Genomic DNA, 13632 nt, shown 5'->3' with positions numbered 1-13632 from the left:
TTGATAATATCATCAATTGTCCCTCAAGGATGTGTGGCTGAGCTCAGTGCTGACGGCTGTGAGACAACTGTGGGCATCTGTCCTCCACCACCCAGGCTAGCCAAGACCCACAATGTGTTCTTCATTACGGACTACACAGGGGGTCTAAATTACAAGGAAATAATTCAATCTATCAGGCTAGGGTGAAACTGCCAACCAAAAGAACAATTTATGAGATCATCCAAACCTGGATGTGAAATTAATTCCATACACGATAACTCACCACAGACCACCTTGTTTAATTTTACTTTTTTTCCTAGTAATAAGATCTTCCTGCTATCATTTATGTTCTTGACAATATGAAAACAATATAACCATCATGCTAGAAACTACTTTAAATCTGAAATACAGAGAGTTATAACAGTAGTATAAGCTTTAAGAAAATTTTGTCGGTTATAAATGAATTCACTTGAGTTGAAGAGTCTAAGCCTGCTCGTTAACAATGATCACAACCCAGTAAGAAAAGTGAAACTTCAGCCATGGTAGTTGACTCAGTCCAGAACTTTCTGAGCCGTTCTTGTTTCAAGCTCAAAGCTTTGGTCCACAGGACCACACTCTCCCAGCGAATTGGCATTGACTCTGGGCTCCCAGGAGACAAAAAGGAGTATACTTCAGGCTTTTGTCATACTTTCCTGACCTGCCTAGCAGGGTCCAGAATCCAAACCAAGTCGTGGCCCCTGTCCCTGAGAAACTTATGACTGAGATTTTGGGAAAAAGTTAATACAGATAAAATAATAGTCAAGGCCATAAGATAGTGTATCGTGGTGCCCTAAAGCTCAGGCTTAGTATCAGCCAGAGGGTTTGGAACAGGGCTGCAGGGATAAGCAGGGCTCACAGCGGAGTTGGAGCCTGGGAGACTTGAATCAGTGGTGCTGAATAAAGCCACAAACGCACAGTTATCGGGATCAAGTTCCATATCGTGGAACTAAAATTAGCCCTCAGTGCAAGAAAGAATGGGAGCTTAGCAATCTGGGCCCACCTAGTGTTGGCATCTGGCCCTCTCTTGTGGAGACTAACCAGAAAAAAAAAAAAATGAATGCTCTGTTCAGCTGCCTGTGTAAAAATGGCCCTGACCCCCAAGTGGTTCTAATCACTCATTTGGAGAAGACCCCCTCTTCTCCAGTTGGATTTTCCCAGTCCCTCTGTGCCCCAGCCGCATGCCTGAGACATTCACCGGTTGACTGGGCATCACCGAGTGGAATTTCTGCTCCACTTGATGGTGGCTGGGGTAGTGGTCATCTGAGGCTTTATTGGGCTGGAACATCCAAGAGGCCCTGTTCACCCAGCTGGTAGTTGATGTTGGCTGTCAATTCGGAGCTCAGCTAAGGCTTGACCAAGGTGACTACAATGTGGTCATTCCATGTGGCTTGGGCTTCTCACAGAATGGTGGCTGGGTTCCAAGAGTGACAGTCAGAAGAGAGACTGGCCCAATAGGGAGGAAGCGGGAGGCTAGACCCAGAAGGCTAGGCCTGGAACTGTCACAGTGTCACTTCCACCAGATTCAATTACAGGGCCAACCCAGATTCAAGGGGAGAGGACATAAACTCTACTTCTCACTAGTGAGAGAGACATTTTATAGTCTTTCATGTACCACTAACACCTCATTACAGCCTTCCCACATGAGACACCATATCCCAGACTGTGCCCACCCACACTATCCTCACAACCTTGGTCTCCTATACAGCTCTGACCAAGGAACCCCACACAAGGCTAATTACCAAGGAAATTTAAACCAATACCCTCTGAGTCCCGGTTCTTCTCTTAAAGAAGAAGCCCTATCCTTAGAAGGCAAATAAAGCAGGCTGAGCTCAGATCACCAGCCTACCAGAAGAATGGACAAGTTACTGCCAAAGTGGGAAGGGGCTTCCAACAGGAAGCACCTCTGTGGAGCAGCATCTGCAGGCTGGCACCCAATGCCCATCTGCAGTTGCTCCATCTTCAGAGGTAGCCAACACACTCCCTAGTCACAAGTCCCTGGAGAGCATGCTGATCTGAATGAGACTCGCTAGTGTGCAAACTCCCATGGGCACTGCTTCCTTTTACTGCACTGACAGCGCCCAAGCAGACACCATCTCTGGGTGGTGAGTGGGCAGAGATCACTGACAAGAGCATTCTTTCTTCACTAAATGTTTGGATACACATTGCCAAATTGTTCTCTAGAAAAGATGTACCAATTTACAGTCCTTGTCTCTAGTTAATAGTATGTCAAGTATCCAGAAGACAATAGACTCAGGATTTTGCTTGATGAGCTGTCTAGCCCCTCCAAACAAGAGTAAGGCTGCCCTTCCTTGCATCCTCCTCCTCCTCCTTCTTGAACCAGACTGTCAGAGGTCATCCATGACCTCCTATGGGCTCTTTTCTTGCTCACTCGCTTCCTCACTGTGGCAACCAACACTTTTGCCCATCCCATCCTCCCTTGGCCATCCTTTGCTTATGACTTGCATTCCTTCTCAGACTTCTGCATGAGCTTTTCTTTCTCAGCCTACTTCTACTTCCCAAGGCTTTGCCTTTGCCTTTTGTTCTTCTCCTATTCTACAGGCTCTATCTGGAGGATTTTATTAATTTACATGTCATTGATTACCATCCATGTGCTTATTCCTCACAAATACCTTCTCTTCCACTTAAATGTCTCTCCTGATGTTTGACACTACATTTTCAAATTACCAGTTGAAGATCTTTCTCTGGGTGTCCTGCAGGCATGCCAGACTCTACAAGTCCAGGACTGAATTCATTAATGACTTGTACACCCTATCTTAGTGGATAATACTGCCATTTACCCAGCTTCCTAGGCCAGGACACTTGAGCCAGCCTGGAGGAAATGCCCTCATGCCTTCCCTACATCCATGTGGTGAGTAGGGCCTGCTGAATCTACCTTCTTTATGCTTCCTGTTCTCTCTCCCTACTGCTACTGCCCTCATTCAGACCCTCATTACCTCAAGTCCATTGTAAATAACTTTTACTACAGGGACATCTGTGTGGCTCAGTCGGTTAAGTGGCTGCCTTCAGCTCAGGTCATGATCCCAGTGCCCTGGGATCGAGTCCCACACTGGGGAACCTGCCTCTCCCTCTGCCCCTCCCCCTGCTTGTGCTTTCTCTCTCTCTCTCTCTCTCTGACAAATAAATAAATAAAATCTTAAAACACACACACACACACACACAAAAATAAATAAATAAATAACTTTTACTACCCATTATATGGGACATCCTGTGCCTCTACTTCTCCTTCTCAGGGTGGTATACGAAGAAATGATTTAAAAGTGCCGATGTAGTGCTGGTATACTTGTAACCAGATAGAATAGAAGGAATAAGCTGCTTTTCCATACTGGCCAGCAGGGACAGGGCTATTTTATATAGTTCTTTCTCCTTACTTCCAAGAAACTTATACCAACAGAAGCCAAGCTCAGCTTTGGTCTAATATTTCAGAGCCACCTTACCAGCTTCAGTTTCCCTGACTTCTGGGGCTGTGTGTGCCTTTCTGGGTCACTGGTGGGCTTCTTCTGTCATCTTCTCTGAGTATCCCGAGGAGTCTAGAGCAAGAGGTGCATCATGAGGTATGTGGGGAATGTGTAATCCCTTTGTGAGAAATAATTCTCTGACCTGTGGATCATTCTCACCAAACAAGTCCCAAGAGGCATTAGGAGCCACAGATATATGGCTTTGTGGACAAGACATCTCAAAGGCGATCCTGCTGTCTGAGTAGCCCACAAGAGCTTCCTGTAGATGCTCTTAGCCTCAGGTCTCTGAGGCTATTTAGTTTGAGGTAACATTTATTTGTTTGCATGTTTGATAGTTGCCTTTAAGAAACCAAAACCTCATGATGCAAAACAGGCCTATGCCTTATTCATCTTGGCCTCTTTCTCGTCTCAGCACTTATAATATCTGGCACACAGTAGTTGATCAATAATTATTGATTAATTCATTGATTGGCTCTTGGTCAATAGTAACTCATGTTTATTGAGTACTTGCTCTCTGCCACACATGCCTCAAAACACTTTACAGGTATTAACTCATAAAATTAATTTATTTAATCCACATAACAACACTGCCGTCCTTACTTAACAGCTGAAGAAGGCAAGGCTTGGAAAAGTTAAGGGAACTTACCTAGACATATATAAGGAGTTAGTGGAAAAGCCAAGAGTTGAGCGTAGGCAGTCTGACTCCTGAATCCCGACTCTTAATCATACCAGCACTGCTTTCTTGATAAAAGGTGGATCAAGATTATAAATCAGTAGTTAGTAAGGTTGTTGGTGGTGAAGGTGGTGGTTGTGAGAGGGTGGTAGCTCATAGCCTCAGCTATCCCAGGGATCTACCCCAGAAAAAGGAAACATGCAAGATGGATTCCTACAGCACCTTGGTTATGAGTTGGCCAGGCCAGGTCACCAGATCAAAGGGGAGCAGGAATCCAAGGTAGACATTCTTCTTAATATTAAAACCTGGGTCACTGGCCTGAGTTTCCTCACAATGCTTCCTATAAGCATTGTGGGAGCCGCAGAAGCTGAAACCAATTCCTAATGAAGTATATCTATATCTGTCTTCTTGCATTTTCTCTCACTATCTTGTTGCCATCCCATCTGCCCAATTGGACTGGAAGCTCTTTGAGGATAGACATCTTTAAGTTTCGGTTGGTTCCCCATAAGACTAACTCCATATTTGCTAATTGATTAATAGGTTGGAATTTGGTTAAGGTTAGAAATTAGAAGGCAAGATATGTTTAGCCAGACGTTTTCAAGCTAGTGATCTGTTCTCCTAAGACCGAGGCAGTGGCTGTCGTGGAGCTGAGCACTCAAACAGCTGTTGCACATTTTGTGGTGGTGACTGTGGAAGTGACTCTGGTTCCAGGCAAAAACAAAGGTTCTGACCTTCTCTGGTATCAGCTATGACCAAAGGGCCAACTTCTCCTTGGAGTTCACATGTAGGCCGGGGCTTTGCCTGGGGCTTAATAATCACCTTGAGTTGGTGAGAGATCTAGTTCCTTCCTCTGCAGTCAGAGGATGAGGAAGGACTAGTGACCAAACACCTTTCTGGAAATTACTATTCATGTAGAAGATTTAGGGGCAGGCTCAAGGGGAAACAGAAGATTTTGACTACTCATTCCCCAAGCTAAAGGGCAGGCATTTAAAGACTTACCTACAGGGAACACTTAGTCTGTTCTGGTCACAAATGTCTTCTCCAGAACTTCCCATTTCCTCATTCTTTTCCAGTGCAGCGTGGCTTTCTCACCCACTTCACTTCAGAATTCAAATTTCTGATCCTATTTTCTGCCTCCTCCCATCCACTTAAATAACCAAATCTCCTCCGTTCTTTGGGCTCCCTTGAAAACTTATGAGGAAAATTTGAAAGAAAGTCAGACCAAGATTGCTTCCATCTCTACCCACCTCCATTGTAAAAATCAGAAATCCCTTTACAGTTAAAATCCTCTCAGGATTACAAAAGCAGGGAAGTGGTCTTTGGTCTTCTGGTTTTATAGAAATCACTGAGGACGGACGACTACTCTACTGCCTATGTTTCTCATTATGTGTGCTACAGGAAAGGAGGCTTTAAAAATATACTAATTGGGATCACTGGGAAGTTTAAATTTTTTCTCGTAGGTAGTTTTAGGGTTTATTCAGGACAGCTTTGTGGTCCATCAGACCCTTGAAACCGAAGACTTGAAAGGATTAAACAAAACCAAACAAAACGGTACATCCTTCACAAACCTGAGACCAATCTATGACATTTGGAAGACTGTCAGTTATTGAAGCTTTACTGTTTACATTGAAAGTAAGAACTGGCACATGATTATAACGAGCCTTGCCCCCTGGGAAGTAGTCAAGGCAGATATCTATTGGGTTGTCTCGTAAGACAGTGATTCTTCTCTGATGACTACCCTGCCCTGCTCCACAGGGGTAGAATGAGGCAGCCATATCTGCACAATGCGGGCCAGAGGTGAACAACTGGTCCAAGGTGAGCCAATCAGGGGTTCCTTCCTTTGATTAGAGGAATGAACTCAAAAGAGAGATTCATTGTTTCCTCAGGTGGCTGTAAACTTGGGTTCTCTTGGCAGCCATGTTCTCTGATATGTGCACTTGAGAAGCAGGAGCTGGTGTGCAGACAGATGATTCACACATTCAGAGGGAGGAGGGGAATTAAGAGACAGGGAGAAAGAGAGCTTCCTGGTTTCCCCACAGCCTTCTACTTCCTGGCTCCAGTTTGCATCTGCATTTCTGCCCTTAGGTTCTGTGAAACACCCCTGTACCTTTAAAACAAGTTTCCCATTGCTGGCTTGAATAGGTTTCTATAGCTTACAACCAACAGACTCCAAATTGACAAAAGAGTGGTATTTTCCTTGCAGGTATTTCATAAAAAAAAATCCACACATTAGACGCCAAATTTGAATATAAGCATACCACTAGTAATAGAGGTATAAATGGTAGTATACATTTAGAGTTGTAATGCTCTTAGGGGCCATCATTTTATAGATGTGAAAAGTGGGGCCCAGGAAGGCTAGATCTCTTGCCAGGGTCCCATCTGTGTCTGAACCGGGTCTTTGGGCACTTGACTCTTAGCCCATGGCTCTTTCTCTACTACCCACTGAATTTGACTGAAAGATTGTATTTACTTTCACAACTTGTGCACATTAAAAAATAGGCCACTGACTTGCAGATTCTTGCCCCTATTGTTTTTGGATGAAAAGCTGAAATGACTTCAACAAGGCTATACGTTAAGAGAAGTGCAACTAGAATTTATTCGCGGGCAGGAGACTCCATCCAAGAGGCCAGACTTCTCTGTCCAGGCATCCAGCTCACTGCTGATCCAGTTAGACCAGCAAATCCATCATGGCAGGGGTTTTAGGGTCTTTCATCTATTCAATAAACATTTACATACTCAAATGGGCACTGTTCCCAGGCCAGGAGATACGATCACTTTGGTTGGTCTGCCTCCTGAGTGTAGGGAGGGGGCCTTAAAGAGCTTCTTCATCTGCTGTCTGTACCTTTGGGGCTGGGAGGTGGGGGCCATCCATGGACATTTGGGGCATGTGGGGTGGAGGTGAGATAAGATAATATTGCTAGAGGGAAAACAGATGGTGGCTTTTTGACAGTGTCACCTGAATAGAGCACACTGCCCAAAGCATGTAAGATGGAGGGAAGAAGTGACTGATGGGAACGAGCAGGTGAACATCGAGCTCCTGTGTGGTGGTTGTGAGAACAAAATGCACCAGTCTCAGTGCTCATTTCCTTGTGGGTCTTTCCCTCCAGCTAGAATGTGGGTCCTTCAGGGCGAAGTAGTATCATTTGTTTATTTATTTTCTGCATTCCCAGCATATATCAGAGCGCGCTGGGGATCCAAAGGAGCTTTTAGTTAAGAGGTCAGAACATAGAGGAGAGCTTCCCTAACGAGATAATTTTTAAATGAGTCTTGGCAAGGTGAGATTGAACTTGGGTGGTGTCTGCCAGAAATAGACAGGGGGCTTGACGGAGTCTAAGGAAGTCTTTGCTCTGAACCATATGTTACAAGGTTCCTCCTCATGAGACACATATCTGTGATTATGGAAATATAGGAATGTATCTGGGAGTGGGCACTGGCATTAAATCTGCTAGCCTAGGGAAGGAATATAAGTGCAGAAATGGGAAGATGGGGGGCAGGATAGTATAGTGAGTTTCTATGGGTCCAAAGTCCTCTGAAGTGGGGGTGTTTTTGAACCCACCATGTTTTGGATTAAAAAATGCCACAGTTCCCCTGGGTTGAAGGTACAATAATGTTAGCAACAGGGATGCCATACATGATCATGAGTGACTATCTCTGTGTCACGTTAAGCAGTGAGATTTAAAGCTTATTTCTTTAACAAGCTTATCTATCCCTTCGGTAGATCATTCATTTACCCATTTTTGCATATATTCAATGTATCATTTATACATTTATCAGGTACCTATATCATGGTGGGATAAGTTAGAGGAAACACAAAGACAAATTCATATACGATTTGGCCATTAATGACTTCTTAGCTCTGAGTGCAAAACTGTTAGGTTTTCTATCATCCTTGGCCATAATGATAACAAGCAGCCTCTGGACATTAAAAGGTACAGAACAAACTGGGCGGTGACCACTCACCTGCAGCTGGATGAAACACTAATCAACTGGTCTGGACCACATTTCCAAGGTTACCAGGAGTCCTGAAAACTTCTGTATAATACGTTGAGTTTTTCATTCATCTATTTTTATTTTATGGTGCAGGAATTTGGTTGAAGCTATCGACGACAGCAACAAAACTCACTGTTGAGAAGGTTGGCTGCGGAGAAGAATGCTAGGACGACTCGGATACATCACCCCAGGAAAGGGAGGACTATCCTGTCACAGCCCAACTGGTGGTGTCTCACCATCGATCTTTGGCAAGTTGTACTGGAAAGGGATGGTCAGAGTTCCAAAGTGCAATATTATATTTCCAATTAAAATGTAAAAACAAACCTTTCTCATAAGGCACATTGGCCTCAGCACTGGGAAGTGACTACAAAGCCCACTGCTGATTGAGAAAAGCTGAAAGCAGACACTGTAATTGATAAAGGAGATAAGTCAATCTGTGTCTTTTAAAGAATAATGAGTTCCATTTTTCATCAAAAAGATCTCCTTGTGCCGAAGAAACATTCTTTCAATAAATCTACTTAATGGTTTCCCCTCTAATGATATATAACATTGCGCTTTGGAACGAGCTTGGAGCATCCTGGCCGGTTCCTGCAAGGGTCTGCAGGCCACCCAACATTTGCATTGCTAATCCAACCCAAAGAAAACCCAAAGGGTTCCCAGACAGTGCTGCATTCCCCCGGGGTGGGGGCAGGGGGTGGAATATCTAAAAGCTTTCCCAGGCTCTTCAAGCAGGTAGATGGGACAGAATTTTTAGATCATTCCCTCACCATTAAACTTGAAGTCCCATGCTAATTTACATCCCCCCTTACCCCCCCCCCCCACCGAGCCGACTGCCACCCTGGTGTGTTAGGGATACCTCAGCTCTGAGGGTGGCTCAAGAGTTAAAGGTTTCAGATATTTGGGTGGTGAGAACTGATGAGCTTGTTTGTTCCCTGGGCTCACCCCTCTCCAACAGCCCTGACGGCCTTGGTGTTGTTCAGACCGTGGGCTGCAGGAGGTAGTCCGTGTTTATTGTGTTTGGTAAACTGAAGATCCACTTTAAAGACCCGGCCTGAGGCAGTGCTGTGTCCAGGCCCTCCCCCCAGCCAGACGAGGGCCTAAGCTTACTCAGGTGGCAAAGGCAGAGCAGAAGAGACAGCCTGTCCCCTGGTAAGGGAACGATCCAGGCCCTCCGCGCCCTGGTGCTAGGCAGCAGGGCGGTGTTGCTCAGCTTGGCTTGACTTGCGACCCCTCCCCAGCTTTACAAACGTGCTGCTATTGCCACAAGCACCCAGCTTTATGTAACAAAACCCATTTCCTCCAAGGGCACCCAGCCCTCCCAATACTGGCGGACTTCCCCACATGGGACTCATTAAAAACAACCCTCGAGTTATTTCCTTATGTTGCTGTTTGTTTATTCTCCAGTCGCGTGTGAGTCAGCCCGATCATGATTTGTGGTGGTTTTGCTTACGAAATCTTACATAATTATATTTCTCTTGTCATGTTGGGTCGAGCCGTGAGGCCATAGAGTGTTTTCTCATTGCACAACGTGGGCGAATCAATACGGAGAAAGGCTGAACAGTGAGGGGACGCCGGCTGCCTAGTCACCCAGGAGGCGGCCCTGCGCGGGCGCGAGGGGCCCGGACCCCGGCCAAGGCCCCCGCGCGGCCCAGGATGACGAGGCTGGGGGGCGGCCTCTGGCCCGGGGCTCGCGGAGGCGCGACTCAAGAGAGGGGAGCCAGGGCACGAAAGAAGAGCAATGACAACACTTCACACAGAAACCGACCACATTTTTACTGCATTCGGGCACGCCGGATCCCACCATGCTGGTCCCGAGCGTGGCTGGCTACAAGCCGGCAAGACGCTGACGGCTCCTCGGCCGGGCCCGCGCTGGCCCGCCGCGGACGGGGTTTCTTTGATCCTCCTCACCGTCCCAAGTCCAGAGGCAGCTACTAAGAACACGCTCGAGGCAAAACAGTGAGTGGCTACGACACACGGATGAGGCTGGGTGCGATTTCCACGGCAGAACGTGGAATCCAGAGAAATGGTGTGTGGAGGCAAGACGCCCCCTTAGTGGCTCCTCGTGCCACGGAGCTCAGAACCCACAGCGGGCTGGTTTCGCTCGATTCCTGGAGTATATTGAAACTAGTTGTTCCTAACGTGATTTCGTATTTTAAATAAAATATCTGACCTGATTTAAACCTTGCTTGTTTGCATACATCTTTGAGGCGTGCGCCTTAAAGTTACTCATACTGATACTCAGGATGAAGATTACAAATATCGGCATAAAAAGAGAAACCGCGTGACTCTATATGAAGACAACAACCATCACATTCCACAGCACGTCATTGGTTAATCTTTGAATCATCAAGCATTATTTAAAACGAGAGAGAGAGAGAGAGAGAGAGAGAGAGAGAGAGTAGAACTGAACACAAGCGCCACGACAAAACAATCATAACAACAGAACCAAACCCAATTTCTCTATTAATCATTTAAAATTTTTACCTCTGTTTCTAACACTTCTCACTAACTGTTATTTTAAGCTCCAGTAGCAGGATCAGATTTCTGCTGCCTCTGGGCCAATGAGTTATGATCTGATCTCAAGTTCCAAGGGAAACGCTCAAAGTTTTATTTTCCCCCAGTTGAGTAAACAGTACTATGTATATTATCTCTCGTGTTAGAATAGTGTTGTCTTCACGTAAGACTCAGATAATGGTATTAGTCATCCATTTCCTTGAACACAGACACCCTCATGCGTGCTGACAGGTTTATAAGGATGCGGTGGCAGCCGCGGGTCTGGGAGCTGCTAGATGAGCGGCTTTGATTTCTTGCAGTCCTGAGCGATGGAGCCCGGGTGTGTCTGGTTATTGTCCGCTTTCTCTCCCAGATGCTGGGCTTGTCTGGAAGATTAATACATTAACAAGAGCTGAAGGCCCAGGGTTGCACGTCTTCAGACATGTTTATTAGCAGATGGCACACAGGATTCAAAGGTCACCACAAAAGTGACATTTTAAAGTGAAACAACAATATTTATGTTCAGATAGTCTACTGATGAGATCATGTGGAAATGTTTTTGATTAAATTAGCTTATAAATGGTTGCCAATCTATAGACAACTTCAAATGCCAGGTCTGTTTACCAAATGTTTTCTTCTCACGCTCTCACCGTTTACATATTAATGACCAAGTGCTGTTGGCTGTTAACAGGAGGATCAATATATCTGGTTTTTACTTGCTGGGTTATCTATTTTTTTTTTTTTTTTTTGCATTCTCAAAAATGTTATCTCCTCTAATGTGTGTTTTGAAATCTCACCTGCAATTATTAACGGCTTGGAAAGAGTTCAGATTCCACCGTGGAAATGCAACTGCTTTCCATTTCTCTAGCATAAATTGGGCCTCTGAGAGAGACCTAAACTTCAGTCTCTCAGGTAAGACCTGACGTTCAATATCATAAAAGGGCCACGAGCTGGATTCCGAAGTACTCGCTCCAGCTGCCTTCTCGCCTCTGCAGCCCTTGGGAGCCACGCTCGGGTGGCAATGCTGGCTTGTGTCTCCACAACACCGTGAAAAACAAAATGCGGTCGAGAGGAGGGAATACCTCTTCTCAGCTGCTTTTCCTTTTCTCTCTCTTGTGCCCACAACTTAGCAGGAGTGTGAGTGAAAATGTGTACCTCGGAAAATGGTTTAGCTAGAAGAAAGCTCAGTGGTATGAAGCCAAAACCGATGTTTTGAGAGTTGTGCAAGTCTCTATAGCCAACAAAACTCACATAGTATTTCCAACAAAGGCATTAAAATGCAGAAATAATGATCAGTTAGTAGATTAAAACTTTCACAGATGTATTATGGGAAATGAAAATGACCATATATGCTACTGTTTCTCATTTATTTACACTTAATTGTGTTATGAATAACTCTGTAAGATATAGATATTGTTGTCCTGAGGGTTTTTTACCTTATTGTCATCTATATCTTATTTTTCTGTACAGTTACAAAATTAGAAATGTAAGAATACAGCAGAAGATTTACTCACTTTTCAAGAGAACCTTTTTCAATATTCATTGCCCCTTCCATTGGATCCAGTCCTTGTTCAGAAAATTGTTTCAAGGCACTTAAAGCTGCCTAAAAATGAAAACAAACACACAAACAAGGAGATCCATTCACTGACTTTAATGTTAATAAACAGGTAATTGTAAAAGAGAGCTGAGATGTTTAATAAAGACTATCATTTTCATTGGTCTAAATAAACGCTTTTTTGCATCATTTAGCAAATTTACATCTGAAAGGCTATATTATCATGGAGCAATGCATATACCACGAGGGCTTTATTTCTGTGGAGGGAGTAGGTGGGCAGAGGGATCCCCAAAGTCTCATGCCCTGTCCCTCATCCACAATTTTGTAAAATCACGAAGTTTTTATCTGCCAATGTAAAAACACCTAGTTTAAGCCGATTGCAGTTTAGACAACGACTTTGCATAATTTCTCCTCACAGTACTGAAACTACCTTTCAGATGTGAGCACATCAGATTTTCCCAACTGAGGTACTCTTTCCAAAGTTAGCATAAAGGTATTGTTCAGTTTTATATTTAGCCCTAACCAAGTCACGGGCTGTGCGCAGAGAAGAGGACCCAAGACCCTTGTGCATACCGTGGGGATGGTAGGATGGTATTCTGCGAGGAGAGAGAAAATGTGTGCTCCTCGGGGGCCCAGGGGAGGCAGGCCTGGCCACAGCAGAGCCTCCCGAGGTGTTGATATGCCCGCCATGCGTGGGACGCTGAAGGGTGCGGACAGGCTGATGGAGGCTCGCTGGATAGCTGGGAGGCACCAAAAATGCGATGCTGATAAGATCTACATAACTTGTTGACACTCTTGTGCACGTTCCAAATTGTTATTTCTTCGAATAAGAATTTGGTTCCTCTTCCCCTCCTCCACCCCGCACCACTTTAAAGCTCGATTAGAAGGGCTTTGTTGAGTCTGGGATAGGTGTGAGCGGCCCCGGGCTGTTTGAATCCTGGAGATCCTGCTGGGTCACACTTTGGTCATCTGTATCTTCTCAACTGCCTTTGAAAAAGGGCTGACTCTTGCAGTTTCCCAAACTTTCATCTGCCAAAGTCCCCTTTTGGGTAGCTGACTAAGCATGTGATCCCTTGTAAATGTCATTATTTGTAATATAGTTTTTGACTTTAATTGTTAAGGTAATAGCCACAATTTTTTTAGAGTAGTTTTAGGTTTACAGACAATCGCGCAGGGATGTCAGTGGCCGACCCCACTGCTCCCGGTCTTGGCCCTGCTCATACTATTTAGCAGCCGGCGCAGGCTGAGCTGGCAGGTAAGCGCTAGTTCCAGTCGGGTAGAAGCAGTGCGGCCATCTCACCAGGGTACTATTACTGCTTGAGTTGTGTCCCTCCCACATACCAAAAAAAAAAAATCTGTATGTTGAAGTTCTAACCCCCAGTACCTCCAAATTGCGGCCTTATTTGAAAATAGGGTCATTGCAGATT

At 45.1% G+C, this 13632-nt stretch overlaps 1 protein-coding gene across 7 annotated transcripts in view; it reads right to left on the bottom strand.

The window, feature by feature from the left end:
* Positions 1-9905: 9905 nt before the first annotated feature.
* Positions 9906-13632, bottom strand: part of STAU2 (staufen double-stranded RNA binding protein 2) — a 304830-nt gene continuing 301103 nt past the window's right edge. For all 7 annotated transcript variants that reach the window (XM_036065333.2, XM_036065329.2, XM_036065332.2 and 4 more), the window contains 2 exons: positions 12165-12253; positions 9906-11036 (listed from right to left, as the gene is read on the bottom strand). In XM_036065333.2, the coding sequence (XP_035921226.1) occupies positions 10943-11036; positions 12165-12253 (183 nt within the window). In that variant the 3' untranslated portion in view covers positions 9906-10942. The remainder of the gene's footprint in view (positions 11037-12164; positions 12254-13632) is intronic.

The sequence above is a fragment of the Halichoerus grypus genome, chromosome 5, assembly GCF_964656455.1.
Source record: "Halichoerus grypus chromosome 5, mHalGry1.hap1.1, whole genome shotgun sequence".
In the NCBI taxonomy this organism is placed as follows: Eukaryota; Metazoa; Chordata; class Mammalia; order Carnivora; family Phocidae; genus Halichoerus; species Halichoerus grypus.
Note: the sequence above shows the minus strand (reverse complement) of the source record. Positions and strands in the feature narration are given on the sequence as shown.